Here is a 24,916-nt window from a genome sequence, read left to right as displayed (position 1 = left end):
TAATTCAGTTACTTGATTAATTTTCATTTCCCAAGATCAGACTACTGATCTTTTATGGTCTTTTTTTTTTTTTTTAATTTGATTTATATGCCGCCCTTCTCCAGAGACTCAGGGCGGCTTACAATGCGTTAAGCAATAGCCTTCATACTTTTGTATATTTATACAAAGTCAGCTTATTGCCCCCACAATCTGGGTCCTCATTTCACCTACCTTAGAAAGGATGGAAGGCTGAGTCAACCTTGAGCCTTGGAGAGATTCGAACCAGCAAGTAATTGCAGGCAGCTGTGTTAATAACAGGGTGCTTAAATCACTGTACTATCAAGGCTCTTGACCTAGAGCTCTAAGATTAACCTAGGATTTGCTTAACCTTGGTTTCGTGTCCTTTCCTAGATGCATGATTGCCTCTTTCTGTCACTCAACACACATTTTTAGAGCCAGATTTTCTTTTTCATTTTCGTGGACCACTTGTCTTAACAGTTGAAAGAAATCCACTCCCAATAAAGCACCCAAACCAGGTGCATTTGGGACTTGGTTCTATAGTGCAGGGAGTATGTAAATCTCAATTTCCATTTTGGCATTTTGTCTTGGTTATGTCCTGGGCATGAGCTGCTGGTTTTGAGAAAGGGATTCAGAATATATTTGTGAAGATGCTAACAAAGTTCAGCCTCACCACCATCCATTCTCCAATTCTTAAAACCTTCAGGGTTTTTGTTCGTTTGCTTGCTGCCCCCTTTACTTCCATGTTCCATTTCTGTTACCCATCCTCTTTTGGATATTTAAGTACAAAACTGGTTTCCTGAACTCTTGTCATTTATCTAGGAGAAATAGTTCTAATGAAGAAGAGGTCATCTTTTGTTTCCGTTTAGCATAACATTTTTGATTATCATATTCTGGGTTCCATCTAATTTTGCCTTCATACAGAGTCAAGCTGGGAAATTTGCTCCATTCCTCAGTAGTGGGAACACTGGCTGACAGCTGTAATTCAAATCCATCTGGAAGATCTGCAGTAAAAAAATAGTTCTACCAATCTAAATCTAGTATGGAATCTATTGCCTACCAAACCTACAGGGGCAAGCAGTGGGTTAATTGGAAAGCAGTGTGCATAGCTCCAATCATACAGTTTATATATACTAGAAATTGCACTGCCTGCATGCAGGAGCCATGATGGCTCAGTGGTTAGAATGCAGTATTGCAGGCTAACTCTGCCCACAGCCAGGAGTTCGATCCTGAACGGCTCAAGGTTGACTCAGCCTTCCATCCTTCTGAGGTTGATAAAATGAAGACCTAGATTGTTGGGGGCAATATGCTGACATTCGTAAACTGCTCAAAGAGTGCTGTAAAGCACTATGGAGCGATATATAAATCTAAGCGCTACTGCATGTGGCTGACAATTAAAATCAGGGCATTTCTAATCTCTATATTTTCTTCCACTAAACACTATACAACAGTAATATCATAGCCCAGGTCATGCTCTCAACTCAAAGGGCATATCACTTCCTGAAGATGTTATGTCCAGTAAAAGCTTTGGTCACTGCCACTATTAGAATAAAGAGGAATAGCTTGTAAAGGGGACAGGGAAAGGCCAATACCTATAAAGCCTATTTGGGCTTCATGAGTTTTAGCAAGGTAATACATCTGAAGCTATTTCTAAATCCTATACCCCTTTCATACTAGAATGCTTTGATAAACATATAGTAGTAAGAATGTTTATATTAACAAGTGCCATTCAACCTGATGGACTTTGGTCATTTAGACTGCCTCTCTTCTTGATAAATCATGCCACATAAACACTGAACCTGGAATGTATTTCATCATTTCTTCAAAGGTCTGCTTTGCCCGTTTGTGCTTATCTTGGAGAGAGCGAGGTTGAGAATTCTCACAAAATACAGCATCTAAAAAACAACAACAAGAAGACATTTTTTTGGACAATGTAGAACTACCCATACAGGTTTGCTTTAATTACTGTATTTTTCCTAGTATAAGACACATTTCCCCCCACCCTCCTAAAAAAGGGCAAAAATTTGTGTGCATCTTATACACCGAATATAGCCCTGCCCACCAACCAGCCCCCACCCTTCGGCCTCCACGCGTCCTCTCAAACAGAGCTCAGAGAGCTTCTCAAACAGCTTCCAAAAGATCCGTTTGAGAGGCTGCCTTTGCAAAGAGAAGCTCCTTTGCAAACAGAGCTTTTGGAGCTTTGGAGGCTGCAAATGCAGCCTCCCAAACAGAGAGCCTCTCAAGCAGAATTTTTTTTTTCCTCGTAGTTTCCTCCCACAAAAATAAGGTGCGCCTTATACTCCGGAGCATCTTATACTCCGAGAAATAAGGTGGTTGGCCAATTTAAGTCACTTAAATAACAGAGACATGGCCCCAGAGTAACATGGGAAAATTAAACTTGCTTTATTTAGCTTTTGCTATAAGATAAATCTGCCTGTGGTAGACTGCCAACCCTTCTCCATGTACGCACAGAAGCAATACCTTTGATAACAACACTTTATTTGCAACTTTCTACTAACCTCTGAGGAGTGTTATCAGTGAGACCAGACGGTGTTCCTGAAAGAGCTGTTCTAGTTTGTACTGCAAGTAGTTGTCGATATATTTTTCTAAGGTATTTTTGAAGAGAATCCTTCCACCCATCAAGATGTGATGAAGCCAGTCAGGAATATGGAAAACAACTCTAGCTGTAACATAGAATACCTTTTATATTATTGTAGAACCCAAAGTTTAACATCAAAGCAACTGTTTCATCTTTGACTAAAAGTCTACTTTCTCAATTTACACTTTTAGATTTCATACTATTAAAAAAAGCTTATTTTCCAGCCAGTTATGGAAGATGGCACAATACTTCAGTTCTGACACTGAGAACAAGAGTACTTTAAATACCAGGAGAATCGTTGCCTTCATCTACCATCGATATCTTAGTAACGGCCTTGCTGGATTAGCCAGACTATGACCTGATCCAATGAAGGCACAAAATGAAAAAAACTGTTGAACACATCCAGCCGCAGCTGATTTCCATGTGACCTGCAGATCCTGGTTTTCATTAACTTGCAACATACAGGATTTGACAGATATTTGATTCCTGATTCTTGAAAACAAAGGAGTCTTCCCATCTCTAAAATACTGTAATTCTCATTAACTCATACTCGGTTGTTACAAAAACAGAAATATTCTTGTCTTACAGAATTTGGGGATGGGTTTGTTTCAGTAGGTGTTTGATTTTCCCAGGGCGGGAATGTTTTTTAGCATGTCTGGGAAAGTTCCATTCTCCCTGGAAGGGAAACATCCAGGGAACAACAAGGCTAAACTGGGAAGTTGAAAGAAAAAAAAAAAAACACCTCCTGGAGGAGAGCCATGGCAAACTACTTCCATATTCTAGCCAAGATAATTATCGTTTCTTAAAAAATATTACTCAGTGATAGCTAATCAGAAAAGTCTATTTAATTTCTCCTTGTCCCACCCCCTTCTATCCAGTCCCAATGGTTTTATCAAGGAAAATGAACACAAGGCAAAGGGATTTTCATCTGCAAGTCAACCTTTTCATATATATAAAATAGAAAATAGTCCTTCTTTGCCTTTCATGCATAATCAGAAGTATGATATTATACATTCTTCGAGTATGCTCTGGAATTTTAAACTCATCATATTTATCTTTAAATCATTCCTTAAACCCAAACAACATATTGTCTACTAAAATGAATTTCTGTCAGTCTGAATAGACGAAAATCAATTCAAAAGATCACAAAGTTAATTACAAAGTTAATTTAACAGAGTATTCATATTCTCAAATAACATATTCCTAAATCAAGGCTTACACTGTACAGTGAATAATTTAACAGATTTTTCCAAATCATACACAAATATAATATTTATTTAATTGTTTCTGTTTCGTGTTTGACATATATTTACAGTAATATTTTATTTATTTATTTATTTATCATCCAGAGTCCTTCTCTGAGGGAGATAGGTTAAGAAATATGAAATACTGTGTTTCTCAGAAAATAAAAGCGAGTCTTATTTTCTTTTTCTTTTTGATTTGATTTATATGCCGCCCTTCTCCGGAGACTCAGGGTGGCTTACGATGCGTTAAGCAATAAGCAATTTTAGACTTTTAGACTTGAAAATAAGCACTTGGGCTTATTTTTGAGGCAGTCTTACTTTTTTTGAGGTGCAGCAGGCCAGACTTGGTGAGCTGGACGTGCTGTGGATGCACCGTCGCCTCCATTCCAAATCTTCAGCGTTCGGAATGGAGGCTTTTTGGCGAACGGGAGGAAAATGGGGAGGGGGATTTTCCTGCCTGCCATCCTTCCCTCAGTCTGTGCTGAAGTTGAGGAATGGAGGACAGACAGGAAAATTCCCCTCCCCATTTTCCTCCCGTTCGCCAAAAAGCCTCCCGTTCGCCTCCCAAAAAGAGGGAAAAAGCAAAGCAGCTACCCGTGGAGCTGCCAGCTTTGGGAAAGTGGCCCAACAAGCAGAAGCGCTGCGCCCAGAAAGAGAAGGGCAAAAGCGGTATTTGCGCTACCCAAAGGGGCCAGCGGGCTGCAACTGCAGCACGACAGTCCCCCCCTGCGCCACCACTCTTGGTGGTCATGCCCATCCCCCGGGCTTATTTTTGGGTAGGGGTAATAATAGGCCCACTTCCCAAAAATTAGGGTTGGGCTTATTATTGTTGTGTTTTCGGAGAAACACGGTATAAACAAATAAATAAATTCATTAAATTTATATATGCCACCCATTTCACTATTAAGTGACTCCCAAGATAATTTGAAATATTACTTCTCTCTCAAATTGTAAAAATATTCATATGTTGAGAATTTTTGTCAATGCATATTTATCCGGGACAGAATTACTACCTATGCAGTATGTTGTAATAATTTTTCTTTCAGCTTGTAGAAGCCTGCCATTCTAAGGAATTTATGACTGTGAGAACCCTCATCTCTTATTTTTTCCTGGCTTTAAATTCCACTGGTAAAGCCCATGAAATCAGGAACATATATTGGCTTGCCTTCTCTTGGAATCCTCTTCTAAAAATACTTTGGTTTCATTTGCCGGTGATGAAACGATTTTCCTAGAGCTTTTCTGTGCTACAGTAATATTCTAATTTAAATAATTAAAATGCACAAACAGTGGTGGCATTGATTTCACAACCAGTCTACCAGATCTTGTATTACAAAAGAAGACGCAGAAAACGAAATCAAGATCACTTGCACTCATCCACTTCCGCTTTCATTCTCAGAAAACCCTACCAGCAATTTCTTACCAATATACATTAAGTAGTCATAAACTCCTTCAACCGTCATCATCTGCAAGAAGTAGTTCTCATTCTGTCTTCTTTCTAAATTCTCAGAACGGTTTGCATTGTTTTTATAGAGTTCGTTATACAGCTAAAACCAGAGAAAATCAGGTTTTTAAAAAAGCATGAATGTTGTGGAATTTGTCACCAAATAAAAAAGTAATAATTGATTATGGGTGTATTCAGTGGGAATTCCCTTTCACAATTTCAGTAGCCCCAAATAAAGCTGCCAAAATGTAATGACGTACAGCTATGTGAAGTTCTTTTTATATATATAAATTAAGTCAACTAAGTGTCTATGGAGATTCTTAGTTATTCAGGTCATGGTTGTCCCAAAGTGTTTTTTCAAGTGCCTTTTCATCTCGCTTCTCATCCAAGAAGCTTCTTCAGCTCTGAAGAGAGCTGAAGAAGCTTCTTTGATGAAAGTGAAAAGTCTTCAAGAAAAAAAATGAAGTCCAGTTGTCTTTTAAAAAACATTTTAGGTCAACTAAGTCAACTAAGCTTTTTCTGTGTATGCCCCTTAACTACCTTTAGTAAAAAAGGCCAAAGATTTCAAATCTGCCTAATCTATAATGTCATTTTATCACAGCGATTCTATCACCCTAGTCCTTGGAGGCCCAAAATCATAATTTTAAAAAGTGTTAATAAGGATTAGAATAGTTTATAACTGGTATTTCATTTCTACAATACTAGGTTTCATGCCCACCAAGAACCTTTATTTTTTAACAGATGTGCCAAATATTGTTTTCCATAATAAATGTGTAACAGTGAGGGATTTGCAAGAAAACAATAATTGCCCAAACAGAAATATGTTAATCATCATAATAAAGTGATTATTAACTAGTGTCATACTTCTATTTGAATATTTGTCTTTACTAGTCTATTTTTCTTCTGTGTTCCTGTACAGGACGTACTGTACCTTTTTGTTGTTTTCTGAAGTAGGACTGAGAATAGTGATTTCTGGTTTACTTGGCTTAGGCTTCGGAGACTCACAGGAGGTAATAAAATTGATAATGAATGGTTCCAAGTGCTGGCCTTTCTGAAATTAATGCCAAAAATAGTTAGAATGGACAGGTTTCCATACAAGCTATATGTGATAAATGGTGTTTATAAATAACAAGGAAACAAGGTATCTTACCTCTTTTATTAATTTCCCAGGAACAGATTTTATAATTTTACCTACATGCCAAAAGATAAAAAAAAAAGAGAAATAGTTTTTCTTTTCATTATCAACATTTTTTAAAATTCTCTTGCCACTTTTCTAACTTTGCTGCCTGTTTCTCTACTTCATATCTAAATTCGTGAAACAGATTCTTCTTACATCATAATGAGAAGTTAGCCAGTGTTTAGCGCTTTAACACCACCATGTGTTCAGATACGAAGCTAAGATTCAGAGTGTTAATAGACTCCTCGGATAAACTGTGTTTGCAGAACTCAAGACAGAATTTATCAGAGGTCAATGAAAATGATCTGTTCTTGTTTTATTTCTATCTAATGATCTGTGGATCCCAAACCAAATCATAACAATGTTTGTGCAGATATTTTAAAAGTTCTTTATTCGGCTTTCATTTATAGCCTAGTACTAAAGCGAAAAATTCTTATACTCTTATGAAAGCATCACTATTGTGTCAGGCAAATGTGCCAATAAATCATACTTTTGAGTAGCAGCTTGAATTGATTTAATATCCCTTGTATTTGAAGTTCAATTCTGAATCCATTTTTTTAAAAAAATAACAGCGCTTTTCTTACCTAAATTTACATCAGGCAGTATTTTATCAAGAAACTGTGTCTCTCCACCATTACGGGATAAGAAGTCAGCCAAAAGTTGGCTGTTGCTTAACTCTGGATGTTGTGAAAGTTTCTGTGAGGAAAACAAAGAGGTAGACTCTAGTGACCTTCTCTTCAGCAAAGACAATTTAAACTCTAATAAGTAAATTATGCTGAGAAAAGATAGATTACTGTGAAGCAGTCTATATGGGGCTGCCCTTGAAAACCACTTGGTCCAGAATACTGCAGTGCACACAGGAATGGAGGCCCTTAGTTATCCATGTAACACCTCTGTTATGTGAACTGCATTGTGCTGCCAGTTTCTTTCCAGGTCCAATTAAAGGTGCCGTACATTGCCTTTAAAGTCCTAAACGGCACGTAGCCAGGATATCGGCAAGGCTGCTTTTCCCTAAGGACATCCACCCATCCTATCAGGAAAGATAGGGTGGGCATCCTCCTTGTCGCTTCCCCCAAATATTGTGATCTGATGGGAGCTAGGAGTGTTCCATGGCAGCCTGTGCCTTATGGAACAATCAGCTCCTTGAAGTTCGGCAGGCTTCTACCCTCCTGGTCTTCCGAAAAGCTTTGAAGACCTGCCTTTGCCCCCAGGCATTGGGAGAACATTAGGTGATGGCACATTAGCACTGACTAGTGCCAGATTTTTGTTGTTTTTAATGTTTTATACTTTCGCCGGCTGAGTTTTATAGTTTTTAAAATGATTTTATATACTTTTTAATTTTTGATTGGGAGCTGCCCAGAGTTGGTGGAAAGGTGGGCAGCTATAGAAGTGTAATTTATAAATCAATCAATCAATCAAGTATATCAGACAAACATAATTGTCTATTAGGAAATATAGAGAGCCTGGATAGCTCTGCAGACAAAAGCACTGTAATGTAACACCAGCTGTCTGCAATTAAAGTAAGTTCGAATCTCGCCAAGGCTCAAGGTTGACTTAGCCTTCCATCCTTTCTAAGGTAGGTAAATTGAGGACCCAGTTTGTGGGGGCAATAAGCTGACTTTTTATAAAATATTCAAAAGTATGAAGGCTATTGCTTAACGCACTGTAAGCCACCATGCTTCTAGCCAGGTTTTACCTACGTAAGCTAAAAAGGCCCAGAAACTTGTGAATGAGATTTCACAGAACCAGGGCTGTAGAACAACTTAGCTTATGTAGGTAAAACCTGGCTAGAAAGAATATGCACATAAAAGCCTACGAAAAAGGAAAAAAAAAACATATATATGTGTGTGTGTGTGTGTGTGTGTGTGTGTGTGTATAGTTAATATTTCGGGTTTCTTCCCGTGTAATTGTGGATATATCCCTAAAAGGTAGAAGCGACGTTTCGACAGAATCCCATCTGCCATCATCAGGCTTATGTCAGTAGTCTTTTGCACTAACTTTATATATATATATATATTTATATATATATAAAATATGTCTTCTTAAGTTCTTTTTGCATATATATATACACACATATATAATTCCATGGATTTATTAACACAAAAACGTATTTTATCCTACCTGAAGGTATTCTTGAAATTCTTCTCTCTTTGATTTTAAGAATTCGTAATTCTTTGGTCCAATAATCCTCTTGGAGGGAAGCTGAGCATCAGGGAATGCACCTGGTCATACAATAAAATTTAAACATGTTGAAAGTTCATTTTCACTTATACAAGCTAAAGAATGTTACTGATACACAACAATATCCCCAGAAATAGGTGGTAGAGAAAGCATACCATGAAATTCTGTTAGTTTTGATTCAAGCACATAAAATTCAAGATATCTTCTATAGACCGACCAGTGCTCAGGTTTATGCCCAACTGAAAATAAAGAGACAAAATTATCATTTTTTATTTGTCCAGAATATAGGTAATCCCCAGGTTATGAGCGTTCTCTTAGTGAATGTTCAAATAAGCACCCTCTAGTTTATGAACAAATCCCAAACTTATGAATATTGCAGCACCATGGCAGTTGTTCGCTCTTACAAATGACTGTTGCAGAGGTTCTGCAATGTTCGCCCCACCAATTCCCCCTCCCCCCACCCCAATCGGGTCTTCACAGGCACTCTGCCTATGGAGACTCACTTACTTTGCAAAGATCTCCTCTCTGTCGCACTTTCATTGCTTGCTTCAGGCTTTCAGTGCATTTGCAGAGAACAGAACGTACCAAGAGGTCATGCAAGATCAGTAATGTGAGATCTCATGCTACTGATCTTGTGTGATCTTGCACTTTATGCCTCTATTCTCTTTAGGCCTCAATTCTGCGGATTGAGGCCTGGATGTTTGCAAATGGAGGGAAGGCTTCGGTCCTTTAGGCCTTGGCAGCCCTTTGTAAAAACCGTTTGTTGGCACCAGCGGAGCTTGGGAGGAGCAGGTGTGTCCCTCTGAAGCTCTGTTCCTACTGGCAAAGGCTTTTTGAAAAGGGCTGACAAAGCCTAAAGGGATGCAATCCTCAAGCACTTTGCCAATGAGAAAGGAGGCCCAGAAGCCCATACACATTTATTAGGGAAAGTCTTTGTCCGAGGGAGACCACTGTTCCTCAGATAGCCGGATGTGAGTCTCTTTGTGTGAAGTGGGGCCGTGGGGTGCAGATGGGTTTGCTGACTACGTACCTGGCTCCCTGCCATGTGGCAGCGACCCTGCCCGAGCTACTCGACGTCATTGCCGGGGTGGCGGTTGATACTCCCAGACTTATTGTCATGGGGCATTTCAACCTTCCATCCGCGGGTGAGGCGTCAGAGGTGGCTCGGGAGTTCATGGCTTCCATGACGGCCATGGACCTGACCCAGTTAGTTCAAGGCCCCACTCACATAGGGGGACACACTCTGGACTTGATTTTTGTCTCTGGTCAGTGGTTGAATGATCTTGGTAGAGGGGACCTAGATATTAAACCCTTGTCATGGACAGATCATTCGCTCCTCTAATTAGACTTTCCTACCGCCTTTCCCCGCTGCAGGGAGACGGAACCGACCAGATGGTTCCGTCCCAGGCGCCTGATGGACCCCGAAAGGTTCCTGACGGAGCTTGGGCTGTTTCCTGAGACTCTAACACACGACTCGACTGAAGAGCTGGTGGCCGCCTGGGAAAGGGTGGCCGCTGGAGCTTTGGACCGCGTCGTGCCTTTGCGGCATCTGACCTGATGCCGATCTCAATTGGCTCCTTGGTTCTCTGAGGAGCTGAGGGAGATGAAGCATCGGAAAAGACGCCTAGAGAGCATTTGGAGGACTAGTCAATCCGATTCCGACCGGACACAGGTGAGGTCTTATATCAAGACCTACCTAGTGGCGATAAAAGCGGCAAAATCTAACCATTTTTCCGCTCTTATCGCATCTGCAGAGAACCGCCCAGCCGTCCTGTTTAGGGTGACCCACTCCCTTCTTCGGGGGGGAGTGCGGGAAGATCCCTTGCAGGGTCGTGCTGAGGATTTTGTGCAATTCCTGCACGATAAAGTCGCTCGGATTCAGAATGGCTTGGACTCCGATTGGATGAGTCCACGGGAGGAGACGAGGGCAGGTCTTGAGAATGTTATCTGGGAGGAGTTTGATCCTGTGACTCCCGAGGATGTGGACAGGGTTCTGGGTAAAATTAGTGCCGCCACGTGTTTATTGGACCTGTGTCCCTCCTGGTTGGTACTGGCCTCCCGGGAGGTTACACGAGGCTGGCTCCAGGGGATTATAAGTGCTTCTCTGAGTGAGGGTGCCTTTCCCGCTGCCTTGAAAGAGGCGGTAGTGAGGCCCCTCCTCAAGAAGCCTTCCCTGGACCCGGCTGAATTAGCCAACTATCGTCCAGTCTCCAACCTTCGTTTTGTGGCGAAGGTTGTTGAGAGCGTGGTGGCACGACAACTTCCCCGGCACCTGGATGAAACTATCTATCTAGACCCGTACCAGTTGGGCTTCAGGCAGGGATACAGCACAGAAACGGCATTGGTCGCGTTGGTGGATGATCTCTGGAGGGCTCGGGACAGGGGTTGCTCCTCTGTCCTAGTCCTATTAGATCTCTCAGCGGCTTTTGATACCATCGACCATGGTATCATGCTGCAGCGGTTGAGGGGGTGAGGAATAGGGGGCACCGTTCTGTGGTGGTTCTCCTCCTTCCTCTCCGACCGCTCGCAGTTTGTGTTGGCAGGGGGACAGACATCGACCTCGAGGCGTCTCGCATGGGGAGTGCCGCAAGGGTCGGTCCTCTCGATCCTGTTCAACATTTATGTGAAGCCGCTGGGTGAGATCATCCGTGGTTTTGGGGTGAAGTGTCATCTGTACGCTGATGATACTCAGCTATACATCTCCACCCTAGACCATCCCAACGATGCCCTTGATGTGATGTCTCGCTGCCTGGAGGCCGTGCGGGTCTGGATGGGGAGGAACAGGCTCAGACTTAACCCCTCCAAGACCGAGTGGCTGTGGCTTCCGGTGCCCCGATATAGTCAACAGGTGCCATTGCTGACTATTGGGGGTGAATCTTCGCCCCCCCCACAGAGAGGGCTCGCAATCTGGGTGTCCTCCTGGACGCACGGCTGTCTTTAGAAGAGCATATGACGGCCGTGGCCAGGGGGGCCTTTTATCAGGTTCGCCTGATTCGCCAGTTGCAGCCCTTTCTGGACCGGGACGCCTTGCGCACGGGCACTCACGCCCTTGTTACCTCCCGGTTGGACTATTGTAATGCTCTCTACATGGGGTTCCCCTTGAAGAGCACTCGGAGGCTCCAACTGGTCCAGAATGCGGCCGCGCAGGTGGTTATGGGCGCAACTCGTTGTGCCCACGTGACACCCCTCCTGCGCGAGCTGCACTGGCTCCCAGTGGTCTTCCGGGTGCGATTCAAGGTGTTGGTTACCACCTTTAAAGCACTCCATGGCATAGGACCCGGGTACCTCTGAGACCATCTTCTGCCACCAATAGCCTCCCACCGGCCAGTCCGCTCCCACAGAGGGGGTCTCCTCAGGGTGCCATTGGCCAAGTTATGTCGGCTGGCGACACCCAGGGGGAGGGCCTTCTCTGTGGGAGCTCCAGCCCTGTGGAATGAACTGCCCCCAGAAATACGTAAGATCTCCGACCTCCGGGTGTTTCGCTGCGCACTGAAGACCCTGTTGTTCCGCCAGGCCGGGCTATCAACATAATAATTTTAAATTGGGGTATTTTAAATTTCTGGGGTTTTAAATTGAGCCAAATCTATTTAATTATTTTAAATTTTAATCGTTGTTTTGTCTTGTGTTTTTAAATAGGCTGTACACCGCCCTGAGTCCTTCGGGAGAAGGGCGGTATAGAAATAAAATTACTATTACTACTACTACTACTACTACTACTACTACTACTACTACTACTACTATTATTATTATTATTATTATTATTATTATTATTATTATTATTATTATTACACGGCCCTCCAGGCCTCCTTTTCATTGCCGGAGGCCTCGTCAAGGCCTTTGCTGATGAGAAAGGAGGAAGAGGCAAAGGAGCAGGCTGGAGAGGAGACAGATCTTCATAAGGTAAGTCACCTGGCGTGGCAGGATGGAAGGGAGGGGAAGCAATTGTGGGGACCCCAGGGGAGGGAGAATGAAGTATCTGTGGGTCAGGGGAGGCCTTGGGTGGTCTGAAGTAGGTGGCCTGTTCCATCACTAGGCCCACCCATGGACTTCCCCACCCCGAGATACCTCATGTGCATTATACAAGCCATGCATTCAATTATCAAATGCATGAGCAAAAGCAGAGGGTGATCTCATTCAAAGTACGAGATTCACTCCCATGAATTCTCGGGTTACAAATGGAATGGGCAGGCTCGATTACATTCGTAACTCGAGAACTACCTGTAAAAGAATTTTACATGGAAACGTACATCTAACAGAACTAAAAGCAGGTCTTCAACCATATTTTGGTTGAACTCACACTTTTCAAATTTATTAAAAGCTTTTATTAGCAATCATAATTGTCAATATTAAGGTAAACATTTTTATCAAGTTTCCCTCTGGGGATTTCAGAGTTCATCCATGTAGTTAAACTAGAAAGCAATATGGAAATGGTTTGCCCCTGCCTTTTTCTGAGGTGTTCTCCCCCCCCCCCCAACTTCCCAGTCTAGTCAATAACTCGGATTTCCTGGTAGTCTGTCAACCAAGAACTAACAAGTCTTATTTACTTTTTTGGGATCAAACTGTTCTGTCTCTGTGTTAGCATCTGATATGACATTTTAAAAGAAAATGTACTCTCCTAAGACCGCAGGAAACAAAACTGACTGCATTTTATCTGCAGATGTCTTTCTCTCGTCACAGATGATGAGAAAACAAGTTCTGAAACCACTCTTGTTAGGAAAAGGTACTGTAGAGGGAAATATATGAAGGTGTACACCAGAGAAGTTGTTCTGCTCTATGCCGGAGGACTTGGGAAATGTCCTTAGCAAGGACAAATGGATCACAAAAAATGGGGCCTAACAAGGGATCTGTTATCCCTCCATTAAGCTTCACTCTGAGGTGTTCACAAAAGAAACTCAATCTACCATGGATGCTATATTTTTACCATCATTCTCCATGTGGCAAAACATCCGTTCAGATGTTTTCGTTCTTCCCTTTTTCAGGGCTCAATGATTTTGGAAATGTTATCTGAGACAAGATGAGTATCAAACGGAGTATAAATGTGAAGAACATTGGAAGACATTGTGCATACATCCAATAGTGCTTACGTGCCAGTCTGTCGTTCCTTTCCACATCAATGCAAAATACAGGAATTCTCTCTCTCCTTTCTCTCTTTTCAAGTGACGGGTCTTCAAAGAAGTCAACATAAGGAATGGTAATTTTCCAAGCAGCCAGATTGCGAGGTGTATTAGGCATACTAAGTGCCTCCACAGGTGAATCATCTTCCATTACCATAATGCCTTCTTCAATCTACAGTAAAAATTTACCACATCAAAGTCCATTTCAGACTATTATGTGACTGCATTTATTGTACCATGTGCATAGTAGAGATCCTGTTCTCTAAGTATTAAATATTACAAACTATTTGAATGAAATGGAACGAAAACTGTACAGCGAAAAATACGATTGCACTTGTTAAATTAATGTAAAATTATCTTTTGCAAAAAAATACCACTGATTTGGGGTATGTTTTCCCCACTAACCATAATATGATGGGACCTTAATTTGATGAAAATCAAAATATGAACTCTATCATTAGCTTGCTTTAAGTTAAAAGCAAAATAGGTTATGATTAACATTGTACTAAATTGATTCAATGATTCTACCACAGAAGATACACACAATTTTTCAACAGTGACAACAGAATTTGAAAGTAAGCAACATAAACCCAAAGATTTTTTTTTTTTTTAAATTTGATTTATATGCCACCCTTCTCCGGAGACTCAGGGCGGCTTACAATGTGCTAAGCAATAGCCTTCATCTTTTTGTATATTTATACAAAGTCAGCTTATTGCCCCCACAACTGGGTCCTCAATTTACCTACCTTAGAAAGGATGGAAGGCTGAGTCAACCTTGAGCCTGGCGAGATTCGAACCTGCAGTAATTGCAGGTAGCTGGTCTTAATAACAGGGTGCTTTAAACCACTGTACTACCAAGGCTACCAAGATGTTTGATTATGAGGAATTTCTCCAATACTGCCATGCACTTACATTTTCCAGCTGTACAGGTAGTCCTCGTTTAGAAATCACTACTGAACCAAGACCTCTGTTATTAAGCAAAACAGTCACTAAGTGGGATTATGACTGTGCTTTCTTTTGCCCTGTTCCTTTGCCCTTTAGAATGCTTTCCCCAAAGTTGGGGTAGCACCTTAAAACAGACCAGACTAAATCAGTTTCACACTTTTGGCTTTTGTTTCCCTCCTAACTACTCCTCTGCTCTTGGAATGCTTACTCCACTGGAATAATTAGCAGGAAGGACATTGCTGTTTTCATTTACATTCATTGGAGAGGAAGTGATTGCAAGAGAATAACCAGGCACACAATCAAAAGCAACTGGCTGCCAGTGCCAGTTCAAACAATCCATTCCTCATCCACTCTACAAGAGGCGGGAAAAAAATAAACAGGTGAGCCCAAGGACAATGTGTACTAACATGTAAGAATGTGACTGAGGGAGACTCTGAAGATCATAAACTTGGACATTGATTATAAAGTTATTTTTTTAGCACCTTCGCACTTTGAATAGTTGCTGAATGAGGCAGTCACTAAACAAAGACTATCTGTACCCAAGTGTTTCTTAAAGTGTAAGCAAAAAGGGCAGCAAACAGAGAGAATTAAATAGGAAATTAATAATAATTGACCTGAAAAATTACTGCACCAGGCCGTCAAATCATATTTATTTTGTGCAATGGAGGCTGAATTGTATGCATATCTGCATGTGTGTTTTATAAACCAAACTAAACTAATTACACAGTTTAAAAGAGTACTTAGTAGACATAATCTGAATCACCTTCATTTATAGTTTTATTTTATGAAAGGGGAAAAGACGCTCTGGATTATAAAATGTACCTAGCTTTTGGGGAGGAAAATAAGAAAAAAATATCTGCCTCTACCTCCCAGCAATTTATCTCCTTGCAGCAAACAGCCGGATCAGCTTCAGCACAGCCTGATTTAGCATGAGCAGCTGATTGGCGGCTGTAATACCGACGATCAGCTGTTCCAGGCTGTGGGGATCGCCACTGCCTATCGCCGCCTCCATGCGCCCCATTTTTGGCCCATTCCAGGCGGTGGGAATCACCACCAATGCCTATTGTCGCTGTCTGGAACGGGCCAAAAATGAGGCGCGCGGAGGTGGCGATAGGCGGCAGCGATGACAATGTGCAGCGGTGATCCCCGCAGCCTGGAACAGCTGATTGGCAGTATTCCGTAAGGCCGATCCAATTCCCAATCAGCTGCTCGTGATAAATCAGGCTGTGCTGAAGCTGACCAGGCTGTTTGCTGCAAGGAGGCAAATTGCTGGGAGGCAGAGGCTGAAGGGTGGGGGTTGGCGGGTGGGCGCGGCTTCGGCAACATTTGCTCTATAAGACATTTCCACCCACTTTGGGGGGTGGGGGTTGCATCTTGTAGACCGAAAAATAAGATAAATATTCACAGATTCCTTTGCTAGCTACCAGGATACTTGTACATGCAATATGTGATATCTGTAGAAAATTTCACTTAATATGACACAGATATTGCTCTCATATGATTAGCTAATTTTATTGGGAAATGCTGAAATGATGAATTAAGAGTTCCACATTTAATTATGTATGAAAAGCCATATGCAAGCCCCATCACTTTGTAGGTGTGTGTGATATAATCCACACACAAAGGGATTGGGCTTTCAACATGCTACTGTGACATCCTTGTCCCCTTCACCTCTGCCTCCCCCTCTTTTGTCCACCTCTCTTCCCCACAGACACTGGCATCTCCAATTATGTGAATTTTAACTCCTGAAATTTCCCAGCTAGCTGACTGATAATGAAAATTCTAGGAACTGAAGTCCACACAAATGAAAGGTATCTGAGGAGGATTAATTCAGAAAAGTGTTGTATGATCCCAAATACAGATAGTCCACAACTTACAACAGTTCATTTAGTGACTGTTCAAAGTTACAATGGCATTGAAAAAGGCGATTTATGACCATTTTTCACACTAACGACCACTGCAGCATCCCCATGGTCACATGATCAAAATTCAGACGTTTGGCCACTGACCTATATTTATGACGTTTGCTGTCTCAGGGTCATGTGATCACCTTTTGTGACATTCTGAGAAGCCAAGTCAATAGGGAAGCCAGATTCACTTAACAACCGGGTTACTAACTTAACGACTGTGATGATACACTTAACAACTGTGGCAAGAAAGATCGTAAAATGGGTCCATATCCACTTAACAACTGTCTCACCTAACAACAGAAATTTTGGGCTCAATTGTGGCCGTAACTCAAGGACTAACTGTATAAATAAAAGTGCTTCATTACTGGAAATTCATGTTCATGGTGTAAGTTATGTTGACAGTCAACAAACATAAGGCAAAGTGAAAAGGGACTTGGAACGGATGAAAAGAACAATGCAGAAAGACTTGGCAGATATGCAATAAAATACACACAATCTATGTTGAACTCGGAATTGTTAGCTCAACTCACAAAATCATCCTCTCCTTCAGCAAGGAGATAGTCGGGCAGCATAGCCCCTTCCATTGTAGTGCTCTTGAATACTCCTTTGATTTTGCTGCTTATACTTCTGATTCCAGACGATTCACCTCTTCTATGCATGCTTCTGCATAAAACAAACAGCAAATGGCACATCCATAACAATTTCAAAATAAGAAAATACTTCAAGGGATATAGGTAGGTAGTCTTATTCGGCAAAGTGTATATAATTTAAGAGCTTACAGTAACACATTACTTTATATCCATTGTTCCAATCAAGCAAAAGGAAACTGAGGGGAAAAAATGGTTTTATTTCTGTGCAGCTGGGATGGAATGTAATCTGGATTCTCAGGTGGGAGAAACTGCATTCCAGAGTGCAAAGCAATAGCAAAACTTAGAACGTTTAGTCAGAAAGAAGTGGGTAAAAATGGCTCCTCCCTAGCAACTCTCAGAGCATATCTACAGCTATGCAAATAGTTTCTTTAGTTTGGTAAGACTCAATCAATCGATCGATCAATCAATCAATCAATCAAGTAGAGCTAGAAGGGACCTTGGAGGTTGACTGTTCAAGCATGAGACCCTATACCTGTTGTGGCTTGCTGGTGGCCAGTTGGACAGTGGGGAGGTTGGGGAGGAACTTGGGCCAGTCCTGGGGGCTGAGGAAAGTTTGGACAAGGGCTCTGCATCGGAGGCAGAGAGGGGACCAAGGCCATCTGATAGTAATGTGCTGCCTTTGGAGTCTCCGGAGTCTGACATCAGCGAGGCAGAAGAACAGCGGGAGCCTGTTCCCAGTGTGCGCATGCGCAGAGCTGCCAGAAGACAAGAACAATTAAGAAAACAGGATCAACTTGGCAGTAAGGCTTGGAGATGACTGGTCCCTTCCATAAGACATAAAAGAGGAGCGAACGGGACGTGAGCTTTTGCAGAAAGCAATTAGTTCATCTGGTCGGTTCAAGCTTCGAAAAGTTCTGTTTGACTCTGTGCCAAGTTTGGCCTTGCCCTGCATTTGGCAATTAGTTCTCTGGCAGCATTCCAAGGGAGATAAGGTGGATGTTTATAAACATTCCCCTAAAAGACTGTTTGTGAAGCTTTGCAGACTGTGAATGACAATAATTCACAGTCGTGTAAATAAAAGAGGTTTTGCCGGGAGTAAGATTGTGCTTTATACTTTCTAAGGAAGCCTAGGTCAGAACAATATCATTTCAGACAGGTGGCTCTCCAATCTTTTCTTAAAAAGCTCCAGTGATGAAGCACCTACAACTGAAGGCAACCTGTTCCACTGGTTAATTGTCCTCAATTTTAGGAAGTTTCTCCTTAATTCCAGGTTGCTTCTCTGCTTCTCCTAGTTTCCATCCATTGTTTCTTGTCTTGCCCTCTGGTGCTTTGGAAAATAAGTTGAGCTCCTCTTCTTTAGGGCGGCCCCTCAAATACTGGAATACTACTATCATGTCACCCCTAGTTCTTCTTTTCTCTAGACTGGCCATACCCAATTCCTGCAACCATTCTTCATGTTTTTGTCTTCAAATCACCTTAGCTGGTCTTTTTTGCACTTTTTCCAAAGTCTCAACGTTGCTTTTGTAATGTGGTGACCAAAACTGAATGCAGAATTCCAGGTGTGGTCTTACTAAGGATTTAAAAACTCTGTCCATAGGTGAAGAATATAAAAGGAAACTACTCAGAAATAACTCCACGTGTCTTTCTTGGTTCTTGGGAGGCTTGAGAGGAACCAACCATAAAAAAAAAAAAAAGAAGCAAGACAACAAAACTGCAATTTTTTAATGACAGCATTTTCTTTCATTGGTAAAACCAAGGAGATAATTCGTAATCACTGTGTCACAGCTATGCTTCACATTGGAACAACCATAAATGCAATTTGCTCAGGGTGTTTCTCCAAGCTGCTCACTGGTAGGACAGAAATTTGTCCTACTTCCGGGAACTGCTGGAGAGCAATATGAAGCAAACCATCCCTGAAGTTTTAATTCGTTTTTGGAAAAGTGTGTTGTTTCATGAAGTAATGTTGAACTAGCGTTCCATATAAAAGTTTGCTAAACATAGGCTATAGTGCTATGCCATATAGTAATTCCCATTTATTTTTTAATGAAAATAATTAAAAAAAATAGTTTAATAGGAGGGGAGCTAGTAGGCATCAAAAGCCATGTTTAACAAGCACATTGTTGTTGTTGGGCGCTACGCTGGCTAACAAACAAATAGGATGACTGCTGCCTCTTGTTAATATGGACACATTGTCACAATAGGGCCTTATCATCATTGACAATTACGGAAGAAAGAATACAGATAGTCCTCAGGTTATGTTCAGTCATTTAGCGACTGTTCAAAGTTACAATGGTGCTAAAAAAAAAATGTACTAACGACTACCCTGGCCTCTGTGATCACATCATCAAAATGTGGGTCCTGCAGACAGACCCACATATACAACTGCCTCCACTCCACCCCCAGCTGACCTTTGTCTTTTGCCTGCCTCCCCTCCACTGGACTCACTGGTCCCCTTCCCCTCCAGCTGACTTGCCATGCAGGAATTTGGTCAAGTAGCTACCCCTAGGGATACGACTGATCCCAGACCTCCGAACCTTTTGCCGGGCTCTGAAAACGTTTTTATTTCGGCAAGCCGGGCTGGCTTAGAATTTTTATTGGTGAATTTTATGGGTAATGGGTTTTAAATTGGGGAAAGCCATTGGATTTAATTTTGTTTTAAATGTATTTTAATGTTTGTATTGGATGTTTCTTAATCTTGGCTGTTTACCGCCCCGAGTCCTTCGGGAGAGGGGGCGGTATAAAAATTTAAAAAATAAATAAATAAATAAGAATCACTACCAGGCATCCTAGCTAAGCATGAGGGAGGCACCAGGGAAACTTCCCCATCATGCTGCCCAGCAGGAGGATTGCTCCACTGGCAGTAGCGCACAATACAGAGGACTCATGGCCCTGGTCCCTTCTTGGTGGGGCAGAATGGACACTCCCCACTTGTAGTTCTCATCCACCAGCCTGTTTGCCTGGGACACCTGCCTCTTATCACTTAATGCCCTGTGTGGTCCTGGGATTATGATGGCACCTGGGATTGCCATCTCTAGTTGATTCAGTTACGTGGAACCCCACTTTACGACTGCTTTACTGTGATTTCCATTAAGTAGCAATGGAAATTCTGGTCTCAAATGCTGTCACAACCAGAAGGCCACCTGTACTTAAAAGAATGACATACTGAATTACAGCCAAAGATAAACAGAATAAAATAGAGATAGGAGGGACCTTGGAGGTCTTCTAGTCCAGCCCCCTGCTCAAGCAGGAGAACCTATGCTGTTTCAGATAAGTGGCTGTCTAGTCTCTTCTTAAAAACCTTCAGTGATGGAGTGTCCACGATTTCTGAAGGCAAACTGTTCCCCTAGTTAACGGTCCTCACTGTTAGGAAGTTTCTCCTTAATTCCAGGTTGCTTCTCTCTTTGATTAGTTTCCAAACATTGTTTCTTGTCCTGCCCTCTGGTGCTTTGTGGCAGCCCCTCAAATACTGAAATACTGCAATCGTGTCACCCCTAATTCTTCTTTTCTTTAGACTAGCCAGACCCAAAACCTGTAGCCGTTCTTCATATGGTTTAGTCTCCAGGCCTTTGATCATCTTAGTTGATCTTTTATTTAATTTTATTTATTTTAATTTATTTATTTTATTTAATTAATTTTAATTAATGAGACATAATAATGAACACATCCAACAGATACCTTCTTTAAAACTTTTAACCCAGGCAGGTATATAATATAAGTAGTCCTCGCCTTATGACCATTTATTTATGACCATTTGGAGTTATGACAGCCTCAGAATGGGTACTTTATGGCACAATAAAGCACTTCTGACTATTGTAAAAAGTTGCCAACTCCTGTGGTCACATGACCACATTTTGGGCCTTGGCAACTGGCTCACCTTTATGACAGTTGAAGAGTCCCGTAATCATGCGACCATTATTTGTGACATATTTTGCCAGTTTCCAGCAAAAAAAGTCCATTCAGTCATTTGCTTAATGACTGTGTTGGTTTGCTTAATTTCCACTGCAAGAAATGTCAAAAAAAATGGGTCCAGTTACATGGGTCCTCAACTTACATAAGATTTCCAGTCCCAATTGTGGCCATAAGTTGAGGACTAACCTTAACGCTGTACTTACTTGTTTGACTTGGAATTGCGTGTTGGGGATTCAACTTCTTGAAAGAGGTGCTTGAAATACTAAATAAGGAAAAATAGTTGAAAATTGCCGATCACTCTTATTTTATTTTATTCTATTTGCTACATTTTCTTCAGAAATGATTTTACAAAGATACAGATTAGAAATAAAAATCACTATAGTTCATATATGTAACAGCATGGAAAGCAGGACGATACTGAAATCTATGAAGGACCTAAACAGTAGGTACCGGTAGCAATAACTAAAATGTTTGAACATATTTTCTGATATAGTTCTATAATTCTTAAAAATGTATAGTATGTACAGTATTTGTGACAGTAAAATAAATATTTGCCTGATATCAAGAAGACACTAGTGTCTATCCTGATGAACCTCTCTAAAATTAAGAAATTGTACTTTCACAAGCCTATGTATTAGAGAAGAGACACTTCTCTTAAATCTATACAGACATTAAAAGAGAAAACCAGTGCTCTGAATGGACCAAGAATTATTATAACTAGCAATAGTGGCACAGCATGATCATAATACTCAATTCGTGTCAGTATTCTTCATTATTATCTCTCCATTATTTTTAAGGAAACTCCACAATAATGTACTGCAATAATTTAAGCAGATCTTAGAACTAAAGCAGAGGGGTTAAGTCATTCCAAAATTCCAGAATACATTAAGACATTAGAGCTAATATAGAGGGTTATTTCATTCTAGAAATGTAACAAGTAGACTCCTTGAGCTCAAAAACTTCAAAAAGTAAAACTGAAAAACAGTTAAAATTACAAACTGAGGTGGCTCAAATATAAACAAACACTTGTTACCTCATACGTGTGGCAAAATCTAGGTATGAAGACATTTTCTAAGAGTGAGAAAACTTGTTCATAGGCTTCAAAGAAACACCGCATTTGTTGTAGCTTCACAACTTCCTCATAGGGGCCTTCAGCAACTACAGACGAAAATGTGAGTGTCAATAAGAAATATGAAAATACTTACCTATAGAAAAGTTTAACATTTCAGGATTATGATATCTGTCTCAGCAGCATTTGTCTGATTTTATTTGAGTTTAGAAATTAAGCAAAATGGGGCCTAGAACTTGAATGAGTCCATGTGTCTGGTGTGCTATGTTATTTGTTATTTTATATTTTTACAACTATAAAAGTTATCCAGAGACACCATTTGTAAGTTGGGTAACCTAATAAATAAATAAATACTTGAGTGGGAGATTTTTAAAGAATCCCAAATCTATAGTTTAGACTAGGAAACCAAAAGGACATCTCAAAAGAAACCATTGCAAATGACTTCTGTATTGCTGTCAAAAAGTTAAGTGTACATTTCCATGAAGTCATCAGAGGTCAATCTTGATTTTTACTAAGGCACGACACACAACTTCAAATACATTTTTCTTTTGATTTCACTTACTACTTTGTATCTCTTCCACAATGAAAGGATCAAATTTAATTTTGTCAACGCTTTCATCTAAGCAATATGTTTCATAGATTTTCTTGACTTCTTCATGGAGGGACATTTTCTCAGAATCTGACAATTCTGCCTGCAAAATTCTATTATTAAATTGCTCTGTTGATTGGGATAAAAAAAAAAATAAAGAAATGTATTGAGTTCAGAATACTGACAGTTTTCCTTTGTTAAAAATGTTCTTTATATATTCTGAGAGTTTTACCTACTAAATCCATAAGCATTGGATTATGATAATAACACAAATCCCAGCAATTAAAATAAATCTGCTTTGGGATCTCTGCCATATATTCATCCCTGTAAAATTTAGAAGAGGAGGCATCGCTGATGACTTTAATTTCTATCTTTGGCCAAACATAAAGTTAAAAGTTTAATCAAAGTTAAAATGTTGTTTCTCATAGTACTTTTTCCTAAACCTCTTCTGGCTATTAGCTAAGCCAGAAAAAAAAATCAAGACGTAAAATACAAAACTGCTATAATTTATTGACATGTAATCAGACATTTAAAAATAGACAAAGAGCCAAAATGTTTAAAATGCAAATAGATTAATCCTTTGCTTTAAAATATTCTCAATAATTATTCCATCAACTGCAATTTCAATAGTAACACTGTTGAACAAGCACCAATAAGTACTCTGTGCATTTGCTAGAAATTACTTGGCATTATCTCTCCTACTAAGAACCAGAGAAAAATTCATTTGCGAGGAAAGGAACATGAATCTAAATTCAGGATTGAATTTAGCAGCATGAAGATTCTGTGGCTCCCTGAGACAACATGAAATTCCATTCAACTTCATGTAAATGAATCTAGACCTTCCCAAAGTTTTATGAGGTTCTTCAGAAAACTATGGAAATGCATATCATCCACAGGAGTTTGGGAATATTACGTTAAGGGACACTTTGTTACCACTTGTTTTCCCACTTGAGATACAACTGAAGATTCTTTTAATCTGCTACAACTGCAACATCACAGAGTAGAAGTAAAAAAAACAACCCTAGATTTTATATTAGCCAAGTCAGAGATTGATTTAAGGCAATTCACAAGGCAAAAAAGTCAAGTGAAACCAAATTGTGTATGAGTGGTTAGAGAGAAGACAACTCTCAAAATGTTAATTCTCCCTTCAGGTTATAAAGATGCTTTTGAAGGAGAGCCTGCCCAAATTATTTATCTAATACTTTACAAGGGAGGGAAAGCTTCATATTTTTGGCAGGCCAGGAGATAATTATTTCACAAATGGCAGGATACAGATTTAAGCCCCCTTTTGTAGGAGCTTCCAAACTACATCCATCAGCTACTACAATATAAACAGAATGCCACATGGAAAGAGGGGCTTTCCATTTTAGCTCACTTAAAAACAAATCCAAATACCTTATTTTAAGAAATCTGATTTTGATACATAATCTTGGAAACTTCAGCAAAAAAAAAAGCTGTATTAGGCCAAACTTATACTTGTAAAGTAAATAAGTATCACTTTAAAAATTATCGGTAGTTTTTTCCCTTCTTTTCCGTCTTTTAAGATTTTATGTATTAGATAATAAACTTTAGTGTGGAAGCCACTTTATCCCCTCTGTCTGCTAACACAAGCTTAAGTGCATTGCAGAAGTAACTTTTTTAAAAAAAAAAAATTATAATGCATTTTTATTTAATGTAACTAAAAAAATAACATATTGAGGAGGGATTTCTTACCTAACTCCAGGTAAAATTGCAATACGTGTACTGTTCCTTCTTTCTTCAAAAAACTCATAAATAGAAAGAAAAGATCCTGCTTGCCTTCAAATTCTTTCAGTTCAAAGTGCAAGGCCTTAATAGAAGATTCAATATGGAATTTATTTCTAATTATCCATACCATCATTTTCTAATGCATATACACTTAACAAGCATTTTTTCACACTTACAGAAGGTTTTTTGTTTCTAGATTCTGCAAATTTCTGCAAGAAAGGAACCAAAGGTGAAGCAGGTTCAGTTGCTATTTCAGGCTGTAAGAAAAAAATCAGAAAAAAAAATCCAGCATCCAAGAACAAAACTGTATGATTTCACAATTACTATAATTCTTTTTTTCTTGTAGTACTCACTGGACTATCGTCAATGAAGATAAGTATCAAGTGATTCACAGTATCCTAAAAG

At 40.3% G+C, this 24,916-nt stretch overlaps 1 protein-coding gene across 2 annotated transcripts in view; it reads right to left on the bottom strand.

Moving 5' to 3' along the window:
• Positions 1-24,916, bottom strand: part of SNX14 (sorting nexin 14) — a 47,561-nt gene that overhangs the window by 4,979 nt on the left and 17,666 nt on the right. The window contains exons 10-25 of one of the 2 annotated variants that reach the window (XM_070954172.1): positions 24,865-24,909; positions 24,688-24,768; positions 24,479-24,593; positions 22,739-22,894; positions 22,141-22,265; positions 21,311-21,369; positions 17,139-17,271; positions 13,724-13,925; positions 8,795-8,878; positions 8,580-8,680; positions 7,043-7,154; positions 6,432-6,472; positions 6,213-6,332; positions 5,261-5,384; positions 2,517-2,681; positions 1,797-1,892 (exon numbers count right to left, since the gene is read on the bottom strand). In XM_070954172.1, the coding sequence (XP_070810273.1) occupies positions 1,797-1,892; positions 2,517-2,681; positions 5,261-5,384; positions 6,213-6,332; positions 6,432-6,472; positions 7,043-7,154; positions 8,580-8,680; positions 8,795-8,878; positions 13,724-13,925; positions 17,139-17,271; positions 21,311-21,369; positions 22,141-22,265; positions 22,739-22,894; positions 24,479-24,593; positions 24,688-24,768; positions 24,865-24,909 (1,759 nt within the window). Of the gene's footprint in view, positions 1-1,731; positions 1,893-2,516; positions 2,682-5,260; positions 5,385-6,212; positions 6,333-6,431; positions 6,473-7,042; positions 7,155-8,579; positions 8,681-8,794; positions 8,879-13,723; positions 13,926-17,138; positions 17,272-21,310; positions 21,370-22,140; positions 22,266-22,738; positions 22,895-24,478; positions 24,594-24,687; positions 24,769-24,864; positions 24,910-24,916 lie in introns of both variants that reach the window. The other variant, XM_070954179.1, reaches the window with a different exon arrangement.

Source organism: Pituophis catenifer, unplaced genomic scaffold (assembly GCF_029215685.1).
Source record: "Pituophis catenifer annectens isolate HBS135680 unplaced genomic scaffold, rPitCat1.0.hap2 SCAF_1, whole genome shotgun sequence".
Classification (NCBI taxonomy): domain Eukaryota; kingdom Metazoa; phylum Chordata; class Lepidosauria; order Squamata; family Colubridae; genus Pituophis; species Pituophis catenifer.
This window is presented reverse-complemented; position numbering and strand designations above follow the sequence as displayed.